Source organism: Triticum urartu, chromosome 3A, assembly GCF_056163025.1.
Source record: "Triticum urartu cultivar PI428250 chromosome 3A, HENAU_Tu73, whole genome shotgun sequence".
In the NCBI taxonomy this organism is placed as follows: Eukaryota; Viridiplantae; Streptophyta; class Magnoliopsida; order Poales; family Poaceae; genus Triticum; species Triticum urartu.
The window spans coordinates 526,279,887-526,294,509 of record NC_141875.1 but is presented as its reverse complement, the minus strand read 5'-3'; the positions used below and the strand labels follow the sequence as shown (position 1 = coordinate 526,294,509).

Sequence of the window (14,623 nt, the reverse complement as noted above, 5' to 3'; positions counted from 1 at the left end):
CCCTAGTATGAACCGAACTTTCTCAAAAGCCCTCACCAGATGCTCACCGTAATACATGGTGTACACCACAACTACCTAACTACAGAAGCTGACATGTGGGGCACAGACCCGCGCGACTCCATGTGTCATAGAGCCAGACCAGCGCCCGGCGCGTCCAAGCGTCTCCCCCGGAATGCAACTCCCCGTAAACGACAGGACGGTTCCACGCCGGGCGATGGCGACGGCACCGCGCCGTCCGCCGCAAGCCAACCCGGCACCCACCCACGTCAGTCCGCCCACTGACTGCCCCGCCCCACCGGAAACGGCCCACACGTCAGGCGCGCGGGGGGCGGCGCAGGACGCGTGCGCGACGAGCCGGATTCCCGCAGCCTCCGTCCAATCGAACGGCGAGCGGGCCAACAACCTCACGCCTATGAATTCGAGCCGCAGGATGCGCGCAGGCGGCGCCCGGCCGTCCGATCCGGCCCCGCCGCGGGGATCCGGCCGTAGAATATGAATTTGATTTCGAAAGCCAAGAGTGGGAGACAAAGAAAGGACGAGGACGGGGAAGGGAAGAGAGAGAAAGGGAGGAAGCTGCAGCTAGAGGGAAAATCCTCTAATCCCCCGACCCCCAGCCAGCCCTCCCGAAATCCGCCATTCGCCGCCCCTCCCGCCGCACGCACGCGCCGGAGCGCGCGGCAATCCGGGCCCGTCCTCGGCGCCCCCGCCCCCACCTGATCCGGAGCCGGCGGCCGCGATCTCGCCGCGGCCGCGCCGGATTGGGCGGCCGTTTCCAGCGGAGGCCGGGCCGTTTTTTGATCTGCTAGCTCCCCGGGCTGAGCGGATAGATGGCGGGGAAGGAGCAGGCCGGCGCGGGCGCGGGCGGGGCCGGGAGCGGCCCCCCGCCGCGAGTGCCAGTGCCCGCGGTTTCCACGCAGCCGCCGATTAAGAAGCTGGTCAGGCAGCTCGACTTCAACTACGGGAACCCCGCCATGGCGGCCGCCGCCGCCGCCGCTTCCCGGACGGTGCAGCCCAGGGCGCTGCAGGTCGGGTACCCGCAGCCGCACCAGCTGAGGGCCGCGTTGCCCATCGGAGTGCCACATCAGCTGCAGCCGCGGGGGCTGCCCGTGATGCGGCCGCATCAGATGGTGCATGCGACGCTGCCGCGGCCGGCACTGCCGATGGCGATGCCCGTGCCCGTGCCGCAGGCTCGGTCGGCCCTTTCGCAGCCAGTACAGCGCCCGCCGGTCGCCGTTCCCTTGTGAGTGCCTCCCTTTTCAAGATTTATTACGTCTTGCGTCAATTTTTGAAATTTTTGCTTCTCGGTCTTGCACTTCCGGGGCTCTGTTGTATCGAGGGTATGGAGGGGCACGACAGGCTCTTGGCTATGATGAATTTGTTTGTTTTCTCTTGATTCACATCCTTGGGTGTCCTGTAGTCCTTTTTTAAGCTGGTAATCCAAGTTTGAAAACTTGGTTCCCAAATTGTACTTTGCACTTGTGTTTCCTTGTAACAAAGATACCTGCTTGTATTAGGTGGATGCTTTTTAACTGCCATTTATTGTTAATTGTAGCATACATCCTAATGGCCTCTGACAATCCTAATTGATACTATAATTTTAAAATTTTCATTTTTGTAATTTTCCATCTCGCTGTTCTTATGTTTTTAGGAAGCCAGAGTCACCAAAACCACGTGGACGGCTGTATGATGGGAAAGATGGCACACCTACGAAGAAGAAGTGCTGCAATTGTCGGCACTCCAAATGTTTGAAGCTGTAAGTCAAGACTTGTTGTGTCTTAGCTTGACAACAGGTTAATATTATGATATGATTCTTGCCAATGAAGACATTACTTTCTTTCTTAGGAATGTAACGATTCCTTCACGTACTTCTTCTAGATGTCACCAAATGTTTGAAATTCCCTCCAGAATGACCCTTTTATGGATAGAGTTGAATCCAGTAAAATGTATATGATTCTGTAGATATACAAGAAAATACACACAAGGCCATTGTCTCGCCTGTTGACTATTTTTATTTTACTTTTGCCCATAGAAATCTTATAAGAACTAATGTATGGATTGTGGAACTTTTTGAAAAAAAAGCTGGATGATAATGGCATATTGTTGCTAAGCTTGACAAATAACATGAGTGATGAGACAGAATATCTGATCTTATGGTGTGAGTAAGGTTTTCTATTAAGTAGTAAACTTGTAGCTAGTGAAATAATGTTGTTACTTTAAAGGAGCTGACATAAAAACTTCGTGACTAGTCAAGATAATTATGAAGCATTATACATCTTGAGTTGGATCACTTATGCTTCAGGGGTGGCTGTGTCATTTAAAGTTTCTTTATGAGCTTTGTCAAAATGAGATTAGTGTCTGAAATGAGTATTTGTGTAATTTGTTGAAAATGAAACCTATTTTTTTATGTTATCCATTCTGTTCGAATCATGTACATGTAGTTTAGATGGATAGTGACAATGAAGAGCAATTGAAAGAGTATCCTACTAACATTCATAAGTTCTGTAAAGCCCTAAAGTTTCTGCTTCTACCTACATTTTCTAAAAAAAACACAAATGATATGCTTTGATGGTTCACTACTATTGTTTCCATTTTCATGTTCATTTCAGTTTTAAGTCTTTGCATACTGCTATTTGATCCTATCAATCTGAATTTTATGGTTTTCTATGCTTAGGTACTGTGAATGTTTTGCATCTGGTATTTATTGTGATGGATGCAACTGCACCAATTGTTTTAATAATGTTGAGAATGAGGTGGCTAGGCGTGAAGCTATAGAGGCTACACTGGAGCGCAATCCAGATGCGTTCAGACCTAAGATTGGGAGTAGCCCACACACAAATCGGAATAATATGGTATGTTTTGATGTCCATGTCTCTTATTAACTAAATAGTTAGTTTTACTTTGATAAAAATGATGTCCATTGCTTCTACATATCAATGACTTATTCTAGTTTTTTTTTTCTCATCTAAACTGACACAACACCCTAACTGATGGCAAATGTTAAATAGGAGAAGTCTTTGGAAGTTACACATGTTCTCTGAAGAACTATTTTTTTACTGTATATATAAATATAAGACTTTTACAGCTTAATTTTCCTTTCTCAGTTTATTTACTCCGATCATTTCTCAGAATGTTGTATTGCCTCATACTATAAGCCTTCCTTAGTTTCAGTCAAAAACATTACTTTGTAAAAACATATGTCCATGCACTTCCCTGTTTGGCTGTTCAGATATTGTAAAGGATTTGAAAGCTGACAACTGTGAGTTGTAATTCTCAAATAGCATTGAAGCATCTTTGCGATTGATTACAATGGGAACTGCCGCCGGTTGAACTCTATTTTCTTGTTTTTTTTTCTCGAATATGCATGAGTGTGCGTATCATATATTGGGCCTCTTTGAATTACAGGGTTTGTAAAATTCAGGAATAGGAAAAATAGAGGAATAGAGTGGCATGTCATCCTCGACCCTACAGGATTTGTATGAGCGTTTGATTGTGCGCAGGAAAAACGTTGTATTTTTAACATGAGGTTAGGGTGGATGGAAATTTTCCTATGAAAACTAGTACAAGTGAATCCTATGGATTGCAATCCTATGCATCAAACAACCCACCGAGGAAAAAAATCCTAAGGACTAGAATCCTCCAAAATTCCTTTAGAAATCCTTTAAATCAAAGAGGGTCTAAAGAAGAGAGCGGGGAAAGAGCCCCTCCACCCACATTGTTACAACATATTTACAAACCACACCACCGGTCCACGTCCACCGAAGTTAAACTAGGCCTACTCTCTCAAATACACCCACTCTGCTAACATGTCGAAGGAGTCGAGGCCTCCCTTCAGGATGCTTGCCTGCCTCCAGTGCTTGCCTTCCCTGTCGACATCAGTGACTACCTGTAGCCATTAGCTGCGATGTTGTAGCCCCATCGTAGACTATTGCATTTCGATGCTTCCAGAGCGTCCAGAAGGTAAGCACAATGATAGCCCGTACGTCCTTCACATGATGCCCAGCCAGAAGACAATGGCAACCTGACTCCCTCCCTCCTCCCGGGTCGCCCCGCGCAGGACAGGAAGGAAACCCTAGCCGGCGGCGGCGGGGTCCCCCTCCCTCTCCTCCTCCCCCAGAGGGCGCAGCCACACGAAGCCTGGTCGATGCCGGCGGTGGTGGGGAGATCTCGCCCTCTCGCACAGCGGGCTCGGCGCGGGCTGAGGCGGCCGGGCCTGGGTGCCACACTAAACGGCGGGCGTGGCAGCGCGGTGGCGCGCCGGTGCAGTGCACGACGGCGGCGTGGCGGGCGGCGTACTGGAGGTGCGCGCTTGGGGGCCGGATGCGGGCGTGGCTCTGCCGGATCTGGCCCTCCGAGTGGCGGGGGCCACGGGCGGCTTGGGCTGCGAGCGGCTGCCTCCGTCGTGGCCATCTTGGCTGGTGGAGGGGGCGGTGCAGTGGTGGTGGTGCGACCTTCTCCCCCCGCTGCTCTTGGTCCATGTCCTGCGGCTGGTGGCGAGTGTGGCTGGCCGGTGGTGGCTGGGGTGCTCCAGGGAGGGAGGTAGGGGTGCTTCCCAGCCTTGCTGTCGTGCGCGACGGTGGCCCTGGTCCCCGGTGTGCAGCCTGGCTGTGGCCGCTGACGTGGTGCCCCCCCTGGTCTGGCCGGCTCGTCCCCGATCTCGTCAAGGGGCTCTCTTGGGGGTGGAAGGAGTGGCCTTCTGCCTCCTCGCCGGTTGGTGGTGGCTATGGTCCATGGCGGCGCGTGGGGCTGGTCCTGGACGCCGGGGCGGCGGCCTCGGTGGTGGGAGCCGCGGTGCCCGTGGGCGGGGCGCGCGGCTCGGTTGCTGGCCGGCGGCCATGGCTGTGAGGGCGGCGTGGCGGCTAGCTTTCGGCGTTCGGTGGTGGGGGTGGCCAGCTTGTTCTTGGTTGCGCTTACCCTGTTCCGGTGGCGGATAGTGCGTGCCGGGGTGAAAACTTTGTCTGCCTTGGCCAGACCGACGTCAGCGGCGTCTGTGGGCGTCGTACCCTTCTTGAAGGCTACGTCGTGGATTCTCTTGATGCTCCGGGTGAAGACCCTGATCCTCTGGATCAGGCGGTGGTGGCGCTATGGCGTCGTGATTTTACTGAAGATGCTGCTTTGGAGGCCCTGATCCGTCGAGGTTCGGTTGCTCCTCTTCGTGGTATCACGTTTGAGGGCTCCTTCGAAGTCTAGTGCGGATTTGTCTTCCTTCCTGTAGTATGCTAGATTTTGCTTGGAGTGTGTAGCTGTTCTTCAGCACCTATGTATCCTGCCTTGTGTGTGTGTGTGTGTGTGGGTGTGTGCTGTATGCGGTGGATTGTTGTTGGTCGTTGCTTTATATATAAAGCAGGGCGGAAGCCTTTTTCGGTACATGATGCCCAGCCCCGAGCCTAGAGATGCACCACTCACCGAGCTTGTCCTCGACCGATGGCGCCCAATCCAGTCTGCCCAGCGCCCGGCAGATAGTAGCCCACACATCTCTTGCAAAAACGCAGTCGAGGAGGATGTGGTTGATGGATTCCTCCTGTTGATCGCAGAACGGACAAGAATCATGGTGCGGGAGCCCCCTTCTTGCAAGCCTGTTGGACGTCCAACACCGATTCCGCAACGCAAGCCAAGTGAGGAAACGTCACTGGATTGGTGCCTTAGACTTCCACCGTCCATGTGAAATCAGCCGTTGGGACCACCTCCTGGCCCCAGAACTTTGCCGCGTATGCTGAACGTGCCGAGAACTCGCCATCATACTCCCAAGACCACACCACCTTGTCAGTAGTCTTGGTCTAGCTGCACAGTATCCACGGCAGTCCATAGCTCGAAGAATTGATGCAGCACATCAGCGGTAAGGTCCGGCCCGAGGTCAGTAGCCCAAGTGCGAAGCCGCACCGCCTCCTGAACTGTGTGTGCTCTCCTGGTGCGCCTCGACACCCGGTCATACTGGAGCGGAGCCAACTCCTGAACTTGAAAACTATTGAGCCATCTGTCTTAAGGATTCATTGGCCACTAGTACATATGTTATTTGACTATTTATTACTAGACCTGTAAACCACGATACTATTGACAGCCATTCTGTCAAAATTTTAATCTGACAAAGTGAAGATCTGGTTTCTCCAGTTAAAATATTTGTCACTTACAGTTGTTTCACCACTGAGACGGAGCTGCCAGTTTCCTTCCTTCCGCCTAAAATTTGCATTATTGCTTATCTGAAACAATAATTCTGTTTCCCAGAGAAGTCAGAGGCTCAGCATGATTATTATTTTTGGTTTGTAAAAAGCTAAAGTCTTATTCAATAAATGTTGGCTTAGACTATCATTAAATTTTTTCCTGTCCCCACAGGGGACGTCTTCATTATTGTATTTTCTCATCTAGGCCATTTATCTGATTTGTGCTTCAGTGATATGTGTAATTAATACTAGTACCTTTGCTAGGAGGTAGCTGGTGATGTCCCTTTAATAGGGAAGCATAATAAAGGGTGCCACTGCAAGAAGTCAGGATGCCTCAAGAAATACTGCGAATGCTTCCAAGCTAATATACTATGCTCTGAAAATTGCAAGTGTATGGATTGCAAGAACTTCGACGGGAGTGAAGATAGAAAACATCTTAATCTGGATCACAAAAATGTCATTCACATGCAACAAGCAGCAAATGCAGCAGTAAATGGTGCTATTGGAGCAACTGCATTGTCGTCGCCTTCCACATCTAGGAAGAGAAAGCACATCGATTCTTCACTTGACCTTTCGACCAAGGAACATTTAGCTATCAGGAATGGTCAACTATCTCAGGTAACGACCATTTCTACTATTTACGCTTGCTCTGCAGTGTTTGTAATCTCTTTAACTGTGCATAGTGTGCTTTCAACTATTGACTTAAGAGGTAAGGTGAAGCGATCCATTCCATCACTAGGAAATTCCATATTATGATGTGCTTACCATGAAGTGAGTTGATAATTCGTGCATGTGCACTTGTGACCTACTAATTAGCTTACATTGTCACTACATGGCCGGAAAAGTTTATTTTCGTTATTGACATCCCAAGCAGAGTGATGCACATGCTACTTAAGTAAATCAACCTCACGCTTGTGTGTCTGTGTTGACTACCTCGCCGATTTTATGCCCTGAGATATCTGAAAGGGGCAACTACGGAAGTATAATAGTTCAGTAGCTGAGCACCTTTGCTTTCTGTGAATAAAAGAAATCGTGTCACCTCATTCTCTGCCTGCTCCAGTCTATGGCTGTGCTACTAGTCGTGCTTGGCCAACAGCTCCACAGCCATGCCCTGTCAAGCGCTCCATTTCCATTAGAGAATTTTGGGAGGTGATTAAGTAATTTGTTAAGTTAGTTTCTTTCAATGATGAGTTTTAGGGATGGGTGAGGTGGGATGGGTTTGAAGCACCAGCACTACCATGAACTCAGGCTTTAATAACTGTGAAGAAAAAAAAACAGAAGGTGCATATTGGATGATATCGTCACCTTTCTGTCTCATCTAGAATAGATTTCAGAATAAAACCTGACTAATCAAAGAGACAGTCAAATGCTACTTATAGCAAGAGTTATTATGGGATTTTGAGAAGGTTGCTGTATATAATTTATACTTTAATCAGGTTATTTATCAGAAGAACGCAATGGCCTCCGATGGTTCACTTCCAATAGGCCAGTCTGCGCATCCTCATATGATGGGGCCCTTTAAAGTCACCTACAGGTATCTGTCAACTCTGAATTTCTACCTGCAGAAATTTTGGTTTTCCTCGAGTAGGACAACCTATCTGTTCTGTATTGATTGGTTTGTCATCCTTATAGGCCTCTTTTAGCGGATATTATTCAGCCAGGGGATGTAAAGGAGCTTTGTAAACTTTTGGTGACAGTATCGGGACAGGCTGCTAAGGCATATACTGGTATTGCTCCTGGCATCGTATTTAGTTTCCACTTTTCCAGTGTGTTACAGGAAATATTCCTGATGATCTTGAACTGTGCATGACATACATTTGTGATAGATATTCAATCAACTCCAACAGATCAGAGCCTCTTCGTTTTAAATTTTACCTGTTGCACGACTGCATCCAATTCCAAGTGTCCTTCTGTTGAGCCCTGGATTTGGATGCTGCTAGTGTTATGCAACTTCTCGGAACATCATATGTATATGCAGCTGTCATGTACTTGATTCAGTGCATCTCATCTCCAGTATATAGTTATATAGTTTGCTAACACTGCACAGTGTGGTCAGGATCACTGTCTTGTTCCGGTCGAAATCTTACAGTACATGGGGTCCACTTGTGAGTGATGGTTGCTGTAATGACACCTGGCACTTCTCAAATTAAACACCAAGTCTTTGCAGCTGTTCTATGATTGTCTTCAGTTTGCTACTTTTTTATTTTGTAATTTAAGCTAACCAAATTAATGTGTAGCATAAATTTGACGATGATGCTGTCTCATTGGAAAACATTGAAAATTAGGTCGGAAAATCCAGGAAGAGAAGGTTGCAGAGAAGGAAGATGGAGTGGGAGGTTCCCTAGCATTGACGAACCATGATAGAGAAGGCAAAAATAAAGATCAAAATCATCGGAAAATATCAATTGATGATCATTCAAGTGGAGGAACTGATATGGGCAAGGCATCTCTAGATGATTCCAGACCTGATTGCACTGATGACCAGAAGTCCAGTAGACCAATGTCTCCTGGAACACTAGCGTTGATGTGTGATGAACAAGATGCTATGTTTGCAACTTCTCAAAATGCTGTTGCTCCGCCAGCAATAGATGTCGATCAGAACCGGTCGGAACTGTATGCAGAGCAGGAAAGGTGTGTGTTGACAGAATTCCGCGATTGCCTGCGTAAGCTTGTGCAATACGGTAGAATGAAAGGTACATCAAACATCCTAGCGTTATGCTTTGCAAAACTTGGATAGGTTTGGTCCTGACCATTTCCAACCTGCAGAGGAGAAGTACTCCATGGCAATCAGATCTGAAGTGACCGGGCATCCAGGGCAGGTAAATGGTGCCCCGCGGATACCATATCCAAAAGTAGATGTACCTGTTGTAAAAACATTTCCTCAGAGTTCCAGCAAACATCTTGTTGCTGGGAACCCTTCGAGTGGGCATTTAGACAAAAGACTGAAGCCTGAGAACACATAGTTCGCCTCAGGGCTGTATTTGGGGTACAAGAATCATCATGTTTGTGGACCTTCTAACAGGTTGACCGGGGGACATGTACCAGTCTTGATGATTTAATTTAGGTTAAAGAAGTTCCTATTTATTCTCCTTGGTCAGAATAAGTGTAATCTTGGATAGTTTAGTCCTAGAGTCGCCTTTAGCCTCATGTTGTTGTGTACCATTTTACTTCCTTCTTCTTCTTTAGTGTTCTGATGGTGAAGTTCTTCTCTCCAATCGTCATACTAAGATAAGCTTGGATGAAACTGTGCCTTGTACCATCATATGTTTCCTTACCCCGTTAGCAAGACATGCTACACTTATGAGTGATCAATTCTCATCTGGGATCTTGCAACACTTGTGCCACAAGAGGCTAGTTTGTCTTGGGGTCACTTATTTTCTCACTGTTGTGCAAAATTCCAACGCCAAGGGCCTCTTTGATTCTTAGGATTTTGACAACGTAGGAATTGGAAAAGTATAGGATTGGAGTGGCATGCCCACTTGAATCCTATAGGATTAGCAATAAGTGTTTGACTGCACAGGAAAAACAAAGGAATTGTAAAAAGAGGTTGGAGTGGAGGTTAGATTTCCTATGAAATGTAGTACAAAAGATTCCATAGGAAAAATTCTTATGGGATTCAATCCTATAAATCAAAGGAGCAACATAGAAAAAAATCCTAAGGATTTCAATCCTTCAGAAATTCTATAAAATTCCTTTGAATCAAAGGAGCCCCAAAATGTACGAGCCAGGGGTCTCTGACTTTACACTTCAGTGTTGCCTCAAACATGCCGTTGAAAAATTATTAAGTGGAGAACAAACACTCAAGTTTTACCACCAGAAGAATGCTTGATTTAACCTGTACAGGAGATGGTGTATTACATCTAGAACGGACAACGGTGACGCAGATGCCTAACATGAGCGCACAGCTAAATGTTTTCTGACAGGCCCAAAGAAAATGTATGTCGTAGGCAGGATGTACTTTGTCTTCACGGTGAAGTTACTGCCCCAAGATTCGAGATGCTGAGCTTTTGATGTTCTCCAGAAACTTTTCCCTGTGAAAATCAATATACATGTTAGTAAATCCACAAAATACCATGTCAAAAGAAAAAAAATCCACAAAGTATAATAGTATCTTGAGCTGTAGTGATGGTGCATAGAATCACAATTACACGTATGCCAAGCTGTTTGTTCAAAAGTAAGTGCCATCCTGTGCGTTAAAATTATCGATGATGCAGATGTGAAACAAGCCAAAATGAGAGTGTTACGCTAGTTGTGGAAATACAGCATGAAACTTTCTCTGAAAATGTCATAGAACAACATGGTGAAGTAGCTGTCAGTTTCTTCTCACCAGTTATTCAAAATAGAGTATTTTTAGACAGAACTCCAGTTGGTTTTCCCATTTTCTACGCACTATTTTCTCAAACGGATAGATATACGTCTCCGCAACTTTGGCAAGTATGGCAATAAACAAGTGTTCAAGAAAGAAATAATTGAGGTTACCTGTCTGGCTTGAAGAGGAGGTTCCCGTAGATAAACCACTGAAAATGTCAGCATGAGCTATAGAGTGAGGCCAGGACTATGTGGACTTGTGGTAATACAGAGATAACAACTTCATTTAGAAATGACAATGTTATAGTTGAGGGTCTTGGGTAAAACTCACCCATGCAACTGCTATTCCGATTAGTTCGAAGAAAAGAGGGAGAACAGGGAGCTTGTCGATGACCTGAAGTTGAGATAATAGATTATCAGATTGATTTTGCTTATCTCGTTGCATAGTTGAAGATTGGGCGTCTGCAATTTACCCCAATAAGCATCATGGAAGCCCAGAATGCCGCAATTGCTGCAAAGCCGATACCCGCTAGAGCAAATATGTCTTCAGTAGTGTTGAACTGTTTCAGTTCCCATGTTTGTCAGTTTCCTTCATTTTATAAGAAAGAGGCCTAAATGGAACTACAATTCAAGGTAACTATTTGGTTTGTATATCCTCCATTTGACATAAAAACAACAAAAATAGTTCATAGAAACACTGCTGACAGTCTTTTTGTCCCCGCAAGACTTGCAACAGTTCCTAAGGAAATTTTAAAATATAGATGAGCTATGATCTAGCAGTATATAGCCCGAACCTTTTGGTGACTTAATATGGTATCGGTACTAAAAGATTCTAAGTTCAAGACCTAAGGAGTCCAATATTGCAACACAAATAATTGCAGTCTACTTCAAGCCCAAGCCTTATACCAGTGGAGTCTGGATGGAGCAAGAGGGCTATATTGCCGACATTCCTCGTTGCTAAACTTCGTTGGTGTGTGAAACTCACATTTAACTTTTAGGAACTCGCTTCTATGTCGGTATCTCGGTATCCCAATCCATCATTGCAAGCTCCCCAATAAGGGGTGGAAGTGCATTGAGGACCGATTCAAAAACAAAAGAAAAAACAGTTGGAAGGGCACGTCACTATCCTATCCTATGAAGGTAGTCCTATCATTATCAACGCTATTCTCACAAGCGTACCGATGCTCTACGACACATTTCCGTCGCTTTGGTTTTAGGCGAGGTCCAACTGAATATTGCATTTCGGTGAGCTCTCACGACAAATGGACATGACGACATGGCTTCATTTGTTTAATAGATTGATGGTGTTCAGCTTATCTCAAGACCATGATGCTTTTGACCCTCAAAAAAAAAAAAGACCATGATGCTTTTCATCGGAAATCACATAGGATGGATGTCTAATCCGTTAACTATATGTACGCGGATCTCATCAATGATGATCATGTCTTCCATAGGAAATGCATTTGGAAACTAACACTCCTGATTAAAATCAAAGCATTTATGCGGTACTTGGACAAAGGAGCGATCTTAACAAAAAAAAACTAGCCAAACGCAGCTCGCATACGTTTATTTCCTTTCTCAACGGGGGTATATAAAATTTAGGACCCCGTTGGCCAGCGAACGTTCGCTAGGAGGGATGGCATTTGCGAACGTTTTTATGGGAAAAAAATGTTTGGAACACGCATGGCAGTTTCTTTAGAAACACATGGCAATTTCTGGCAACAAAGGATTTTGCTGTAAAAATTGTCGTTAGTTTGAAGGAATTGCCATGTTCCCACAACATAAATTGCCACGAAAAACGTTCGTTTTGCCATGCACCTACAGCGAACGTTCGTTGGATAGCATTTTATAAATCATTGATGCAGAAATCAAAATATTCCTAGAGAACCTACTGGCAAATTGCAACATCATACAATATAGTTAGTGACAGATGGAGGAGACTCACCGAACTCTTGACGTATCTGACGACGCTCCCGGAGGAGGCTTCTGAACTGTCCTGCGCAGCCCTGGCGACGACAGCGCGACTTCTCATCCTGCCTGCGCGTGACACATTGCGGAGCACGCAGTGAACCACGACGACGTGATGAATTTTGCATCCGGAGCAGTAGTTGCTACAGATGAATTACCTGAAACCATGGGGCTTCGCAGCTTCGGGAGATTCCTGGGGACGATCTTGCTGCTGCCGCCTCCGCCGCCGCCGCACGGCGCGAGGGCGGTAGGCTGGGCGATGGAGAGAGCGCATGCCATCATGGCTAGATCCCCCGCCTGGGGATTGTTGACGATGGGCTGAGTGGCGTGTCCGGAGGATGATGCGTGGAGGAACTACTGTTTGGCCGTCGTCTGCAGCAGGCAGCAGCGGATGTGAGCGCGAGCTCCCTAGTCCACTAACACTCCATCAGATGGCAGGTTTGCAGATTGCCCCTTTTTCTTCCGTGCTCTTTTCTCAGAAGTGCTGCTGTACTGTTTGTTGTACCACTCATTTTCCCGTTCAGAGAGGAGCTGTACTGCTCAAAGTCTTTGCGAGAAGTTCTTGTACTACCTCCGTATCATAAAACATACTCCCTCCGTTTTAAAATAAATGTCTCAATTTTAATACAACTTTATATTAAAATTGTACTAAGGTTGAAACACTTATTTTAAAATGAAGGGAGTGTTAACATTATCATCGTTTAAATTTTGCAAAGGTTGATTAAGTTTATAAAAAATATTAACATTTATGATATACTACTAAAAATAATTATGATTTTTTTAGAAAAGGAGGATGTCCCCGGTCTCTGCATCTGGGCGATGCATACGGCCACTTTATTAATTATTTTCACAAGACCCTACAAAGTGTTACAATAGTAAGATTAAAGCCGCCGTCTAAGCAACAAATCGCTACATCTATCCAGTTGATGAAGGGGCACAGATAGCCTAGGTCTAATACCAAACAGACATCGCAGCCAAGCCTAACATCTAAGACCTGAGACCCCAACCTAGCCACTTGACGGGTCTGGGACACACACTGGTCCGACGTGCTCTCAGAGGCCGCCGCCGCCAACCGCCACCGCTCCATCTTCAGAACTGTACTGATGCATCAACCTTACTCGGTCTAGCTATCGTCGACGCCACCATGGCGCCCAACGACACCTCCTCTTTGCGCTCAATCAGCGGTCGCTACTGATACACCTCAGCGCCATGCTGCCAAATACCACCAGCCGACACAGCTTGAAGTCCTTGGAAGATCTGTCGTGCGTAGCACCTGCCGACCAGGCATGACAAAGCGTAGCACCTGTCGGTCAAGCATGACTTGACATTCCACCGAAGCTCCATGCAAGACGAAGCCGCTCCACCTCCTGCCTCTGACTTCCAACGCTGCTCCACAAATGATGCTCCCAAGAGAGAAACGACACCGCAGTATCGCCATCGTCCGATCTAGAACACCAGATCCTAGGTTTCCCCCGGAGCAGCACGAGTGGGTCGACAGTAGTTACACGACAATGCCTTCATCAAGGTAACGACGTAGAACGCCGTCATCGCGTGCCGTCGGCTCGGTTTTCACCGGCAACCATGTCTCCCCAACTCGCAGCCGGGACTAGATGATGGATCTCGAAATCCGATAACCAAGCTTCTGGACGGTCACCGCCGACGAAGAAGATGACCATCACCACTGGCTACACCGGCCAGAACAGAACTGCCATGGGTGCCGCCAAGCAGTCCACCAGGCCCTCGATGCCGCCGCCGATCTAAAGCCAATTGACATGCCACCGAAGACCGCATCGCGCCGCCACCCGATCCAGGCCCGCCGCCGCAGCAGCCGCATGTGGCCTGAGGCAGGGCCGACCGCCACCGCCGTCGAATCCAACGCCGTCGCTTCTAGATCGGCCGCACCTCCATGCATGTTGGGGCCCTGCCACCTGTGACGCCCCGAGACCGATGCTCGAGAAGACTTTCATATGTTCCGGGTTTCGCCGTGTGTTTCATTTGTGCGTGCCCTTTTTATTTTTGCATTGCATCATGTCATCATGCCATCATGTCATTAATCTTTTGCAACTCAACTATATAAATGGCATGGATCTTTGATCCATTTAAATCGAGGGAGTTCACATGGTGAAATTCTCTTTATAACATATAAAAGTCTCCTACTATTATTAGGGAGCTATGTTATAAATATTTCTTTA

At 47.0% G+C, this 14,623-nt stretch overlaps 2 protein-coding genes across 2 annotated transcripts; one reads left to right on the top strand and one right to left on the bottom strand.

Annotated features, from left to right (window-relative positions):
• Window positions 1-529: 529 nt before the first annotated feature.
• On the top strand, window positions 530-9,363 carry LOC125544840 (protein tesmin/TSO1-like CXC 6). Its single transcript, XM_048708610.2, has 8 exons — window positions 530-1,240; window positions 1,649-1,753; window positions 2,672-2,849; window positions 6,420-6,773; window positions 7,592-7,689; window positions 7,788-7,882; window positions 8,441-8,848; window positions 8,922-9,363. The coding sequence occupies exons 1-8, from the start codon at window positions 828-830 to the stop codon at window positions 9,116-9,118; spliced, it is 1,848 nt and encodes a 615-aa protein (XP_048564567.2). The 5' UTR covers window positions 530-827; the 3' UTR covers window positions 9,119-9,363.
• A 437-nt stretch (window positions 9,364-9,800) lies between these two features.
• On the bottom strand, window positions 9,801-12,877 carry LOC125544841 (protein CURVATURE THYLAKOID 1C, chloroplastic). Its single transcript, XM_048708611.2, has 6 exons — window positions 12,590-12,877; window positions 12,409-12,500; window positions 10,937-11,023; window positions 10,795-10,857; window positions 10,635-10,672; window positions 9,801-10,186 (listed from the first exon to the last, which is right to left on the bottom strand). The coding sequence occupies exons 1-6, from the start codon at window positions 12,711-12,713 to the stop codon at window positions 10,132-10,134; spliced, it is 459 nt and encodes a 152-aa protein (XP_048564568.1). The 5' UTR covers window positions 12,714-12,877; the 3' UTR covers window positions 9,801-10,131.
• Between the last annotated feature and the right edge of the window lie 1,746 nt (window positions 12,878-14,623).

What these genes read in the sequence shown, in the direction of transcription:
- LOC125544840 (XM_048708610.2), top strand. Translation starts at nt 828, where the DNA reads ATGGCGGGGAAGGAGCAGGCCGGCGCGGGCGCGGGCGGGGCCGGGAGC. An exon ending in ACACAAATCGGAATAATATG is followed by an intron (nt 2,850 to 6,419) that starts GTATGTTTTGAT and finishes TACCTTTGCTAG; the next exon opens with GAGGTAGCTGGTGATGTCCC. An exon ending in GCAATACGGTAGAATGAAAG is followed by an intron (nt 8,849 to 8,921) that starts GTACATCAAACA and finishes TCCAACCTGCAG; the next exon opens with AGGAGAAGTACTCCATGGCA.
- LOC125544841 (XM_048708611.2), bottom strand. Translation starts at nt 12,713, where the DNA reads ATGATGGCATGCGCTCTCTCCATCGCCCAGCCTACCGCCCTCGCGCCG. An exon ending in TCGGAATAGCAGTTGCATGG is followed by an intron (nt 10,673 to 10,794) that starts GTGAGTTTTACC and finishes TGACATTTTCAG; the next exon opens with TGGTTTATCTACGGGAACCT. An exon ending in CTCCTCTTCAAGCCAGACAG is followed by an intron (nt 10,187 to 10,634) that starts GTAACCTCAATT and finishes TGATTTTCACAG; the next exon opens with GGAAAAGTTTCTGGAGAACA.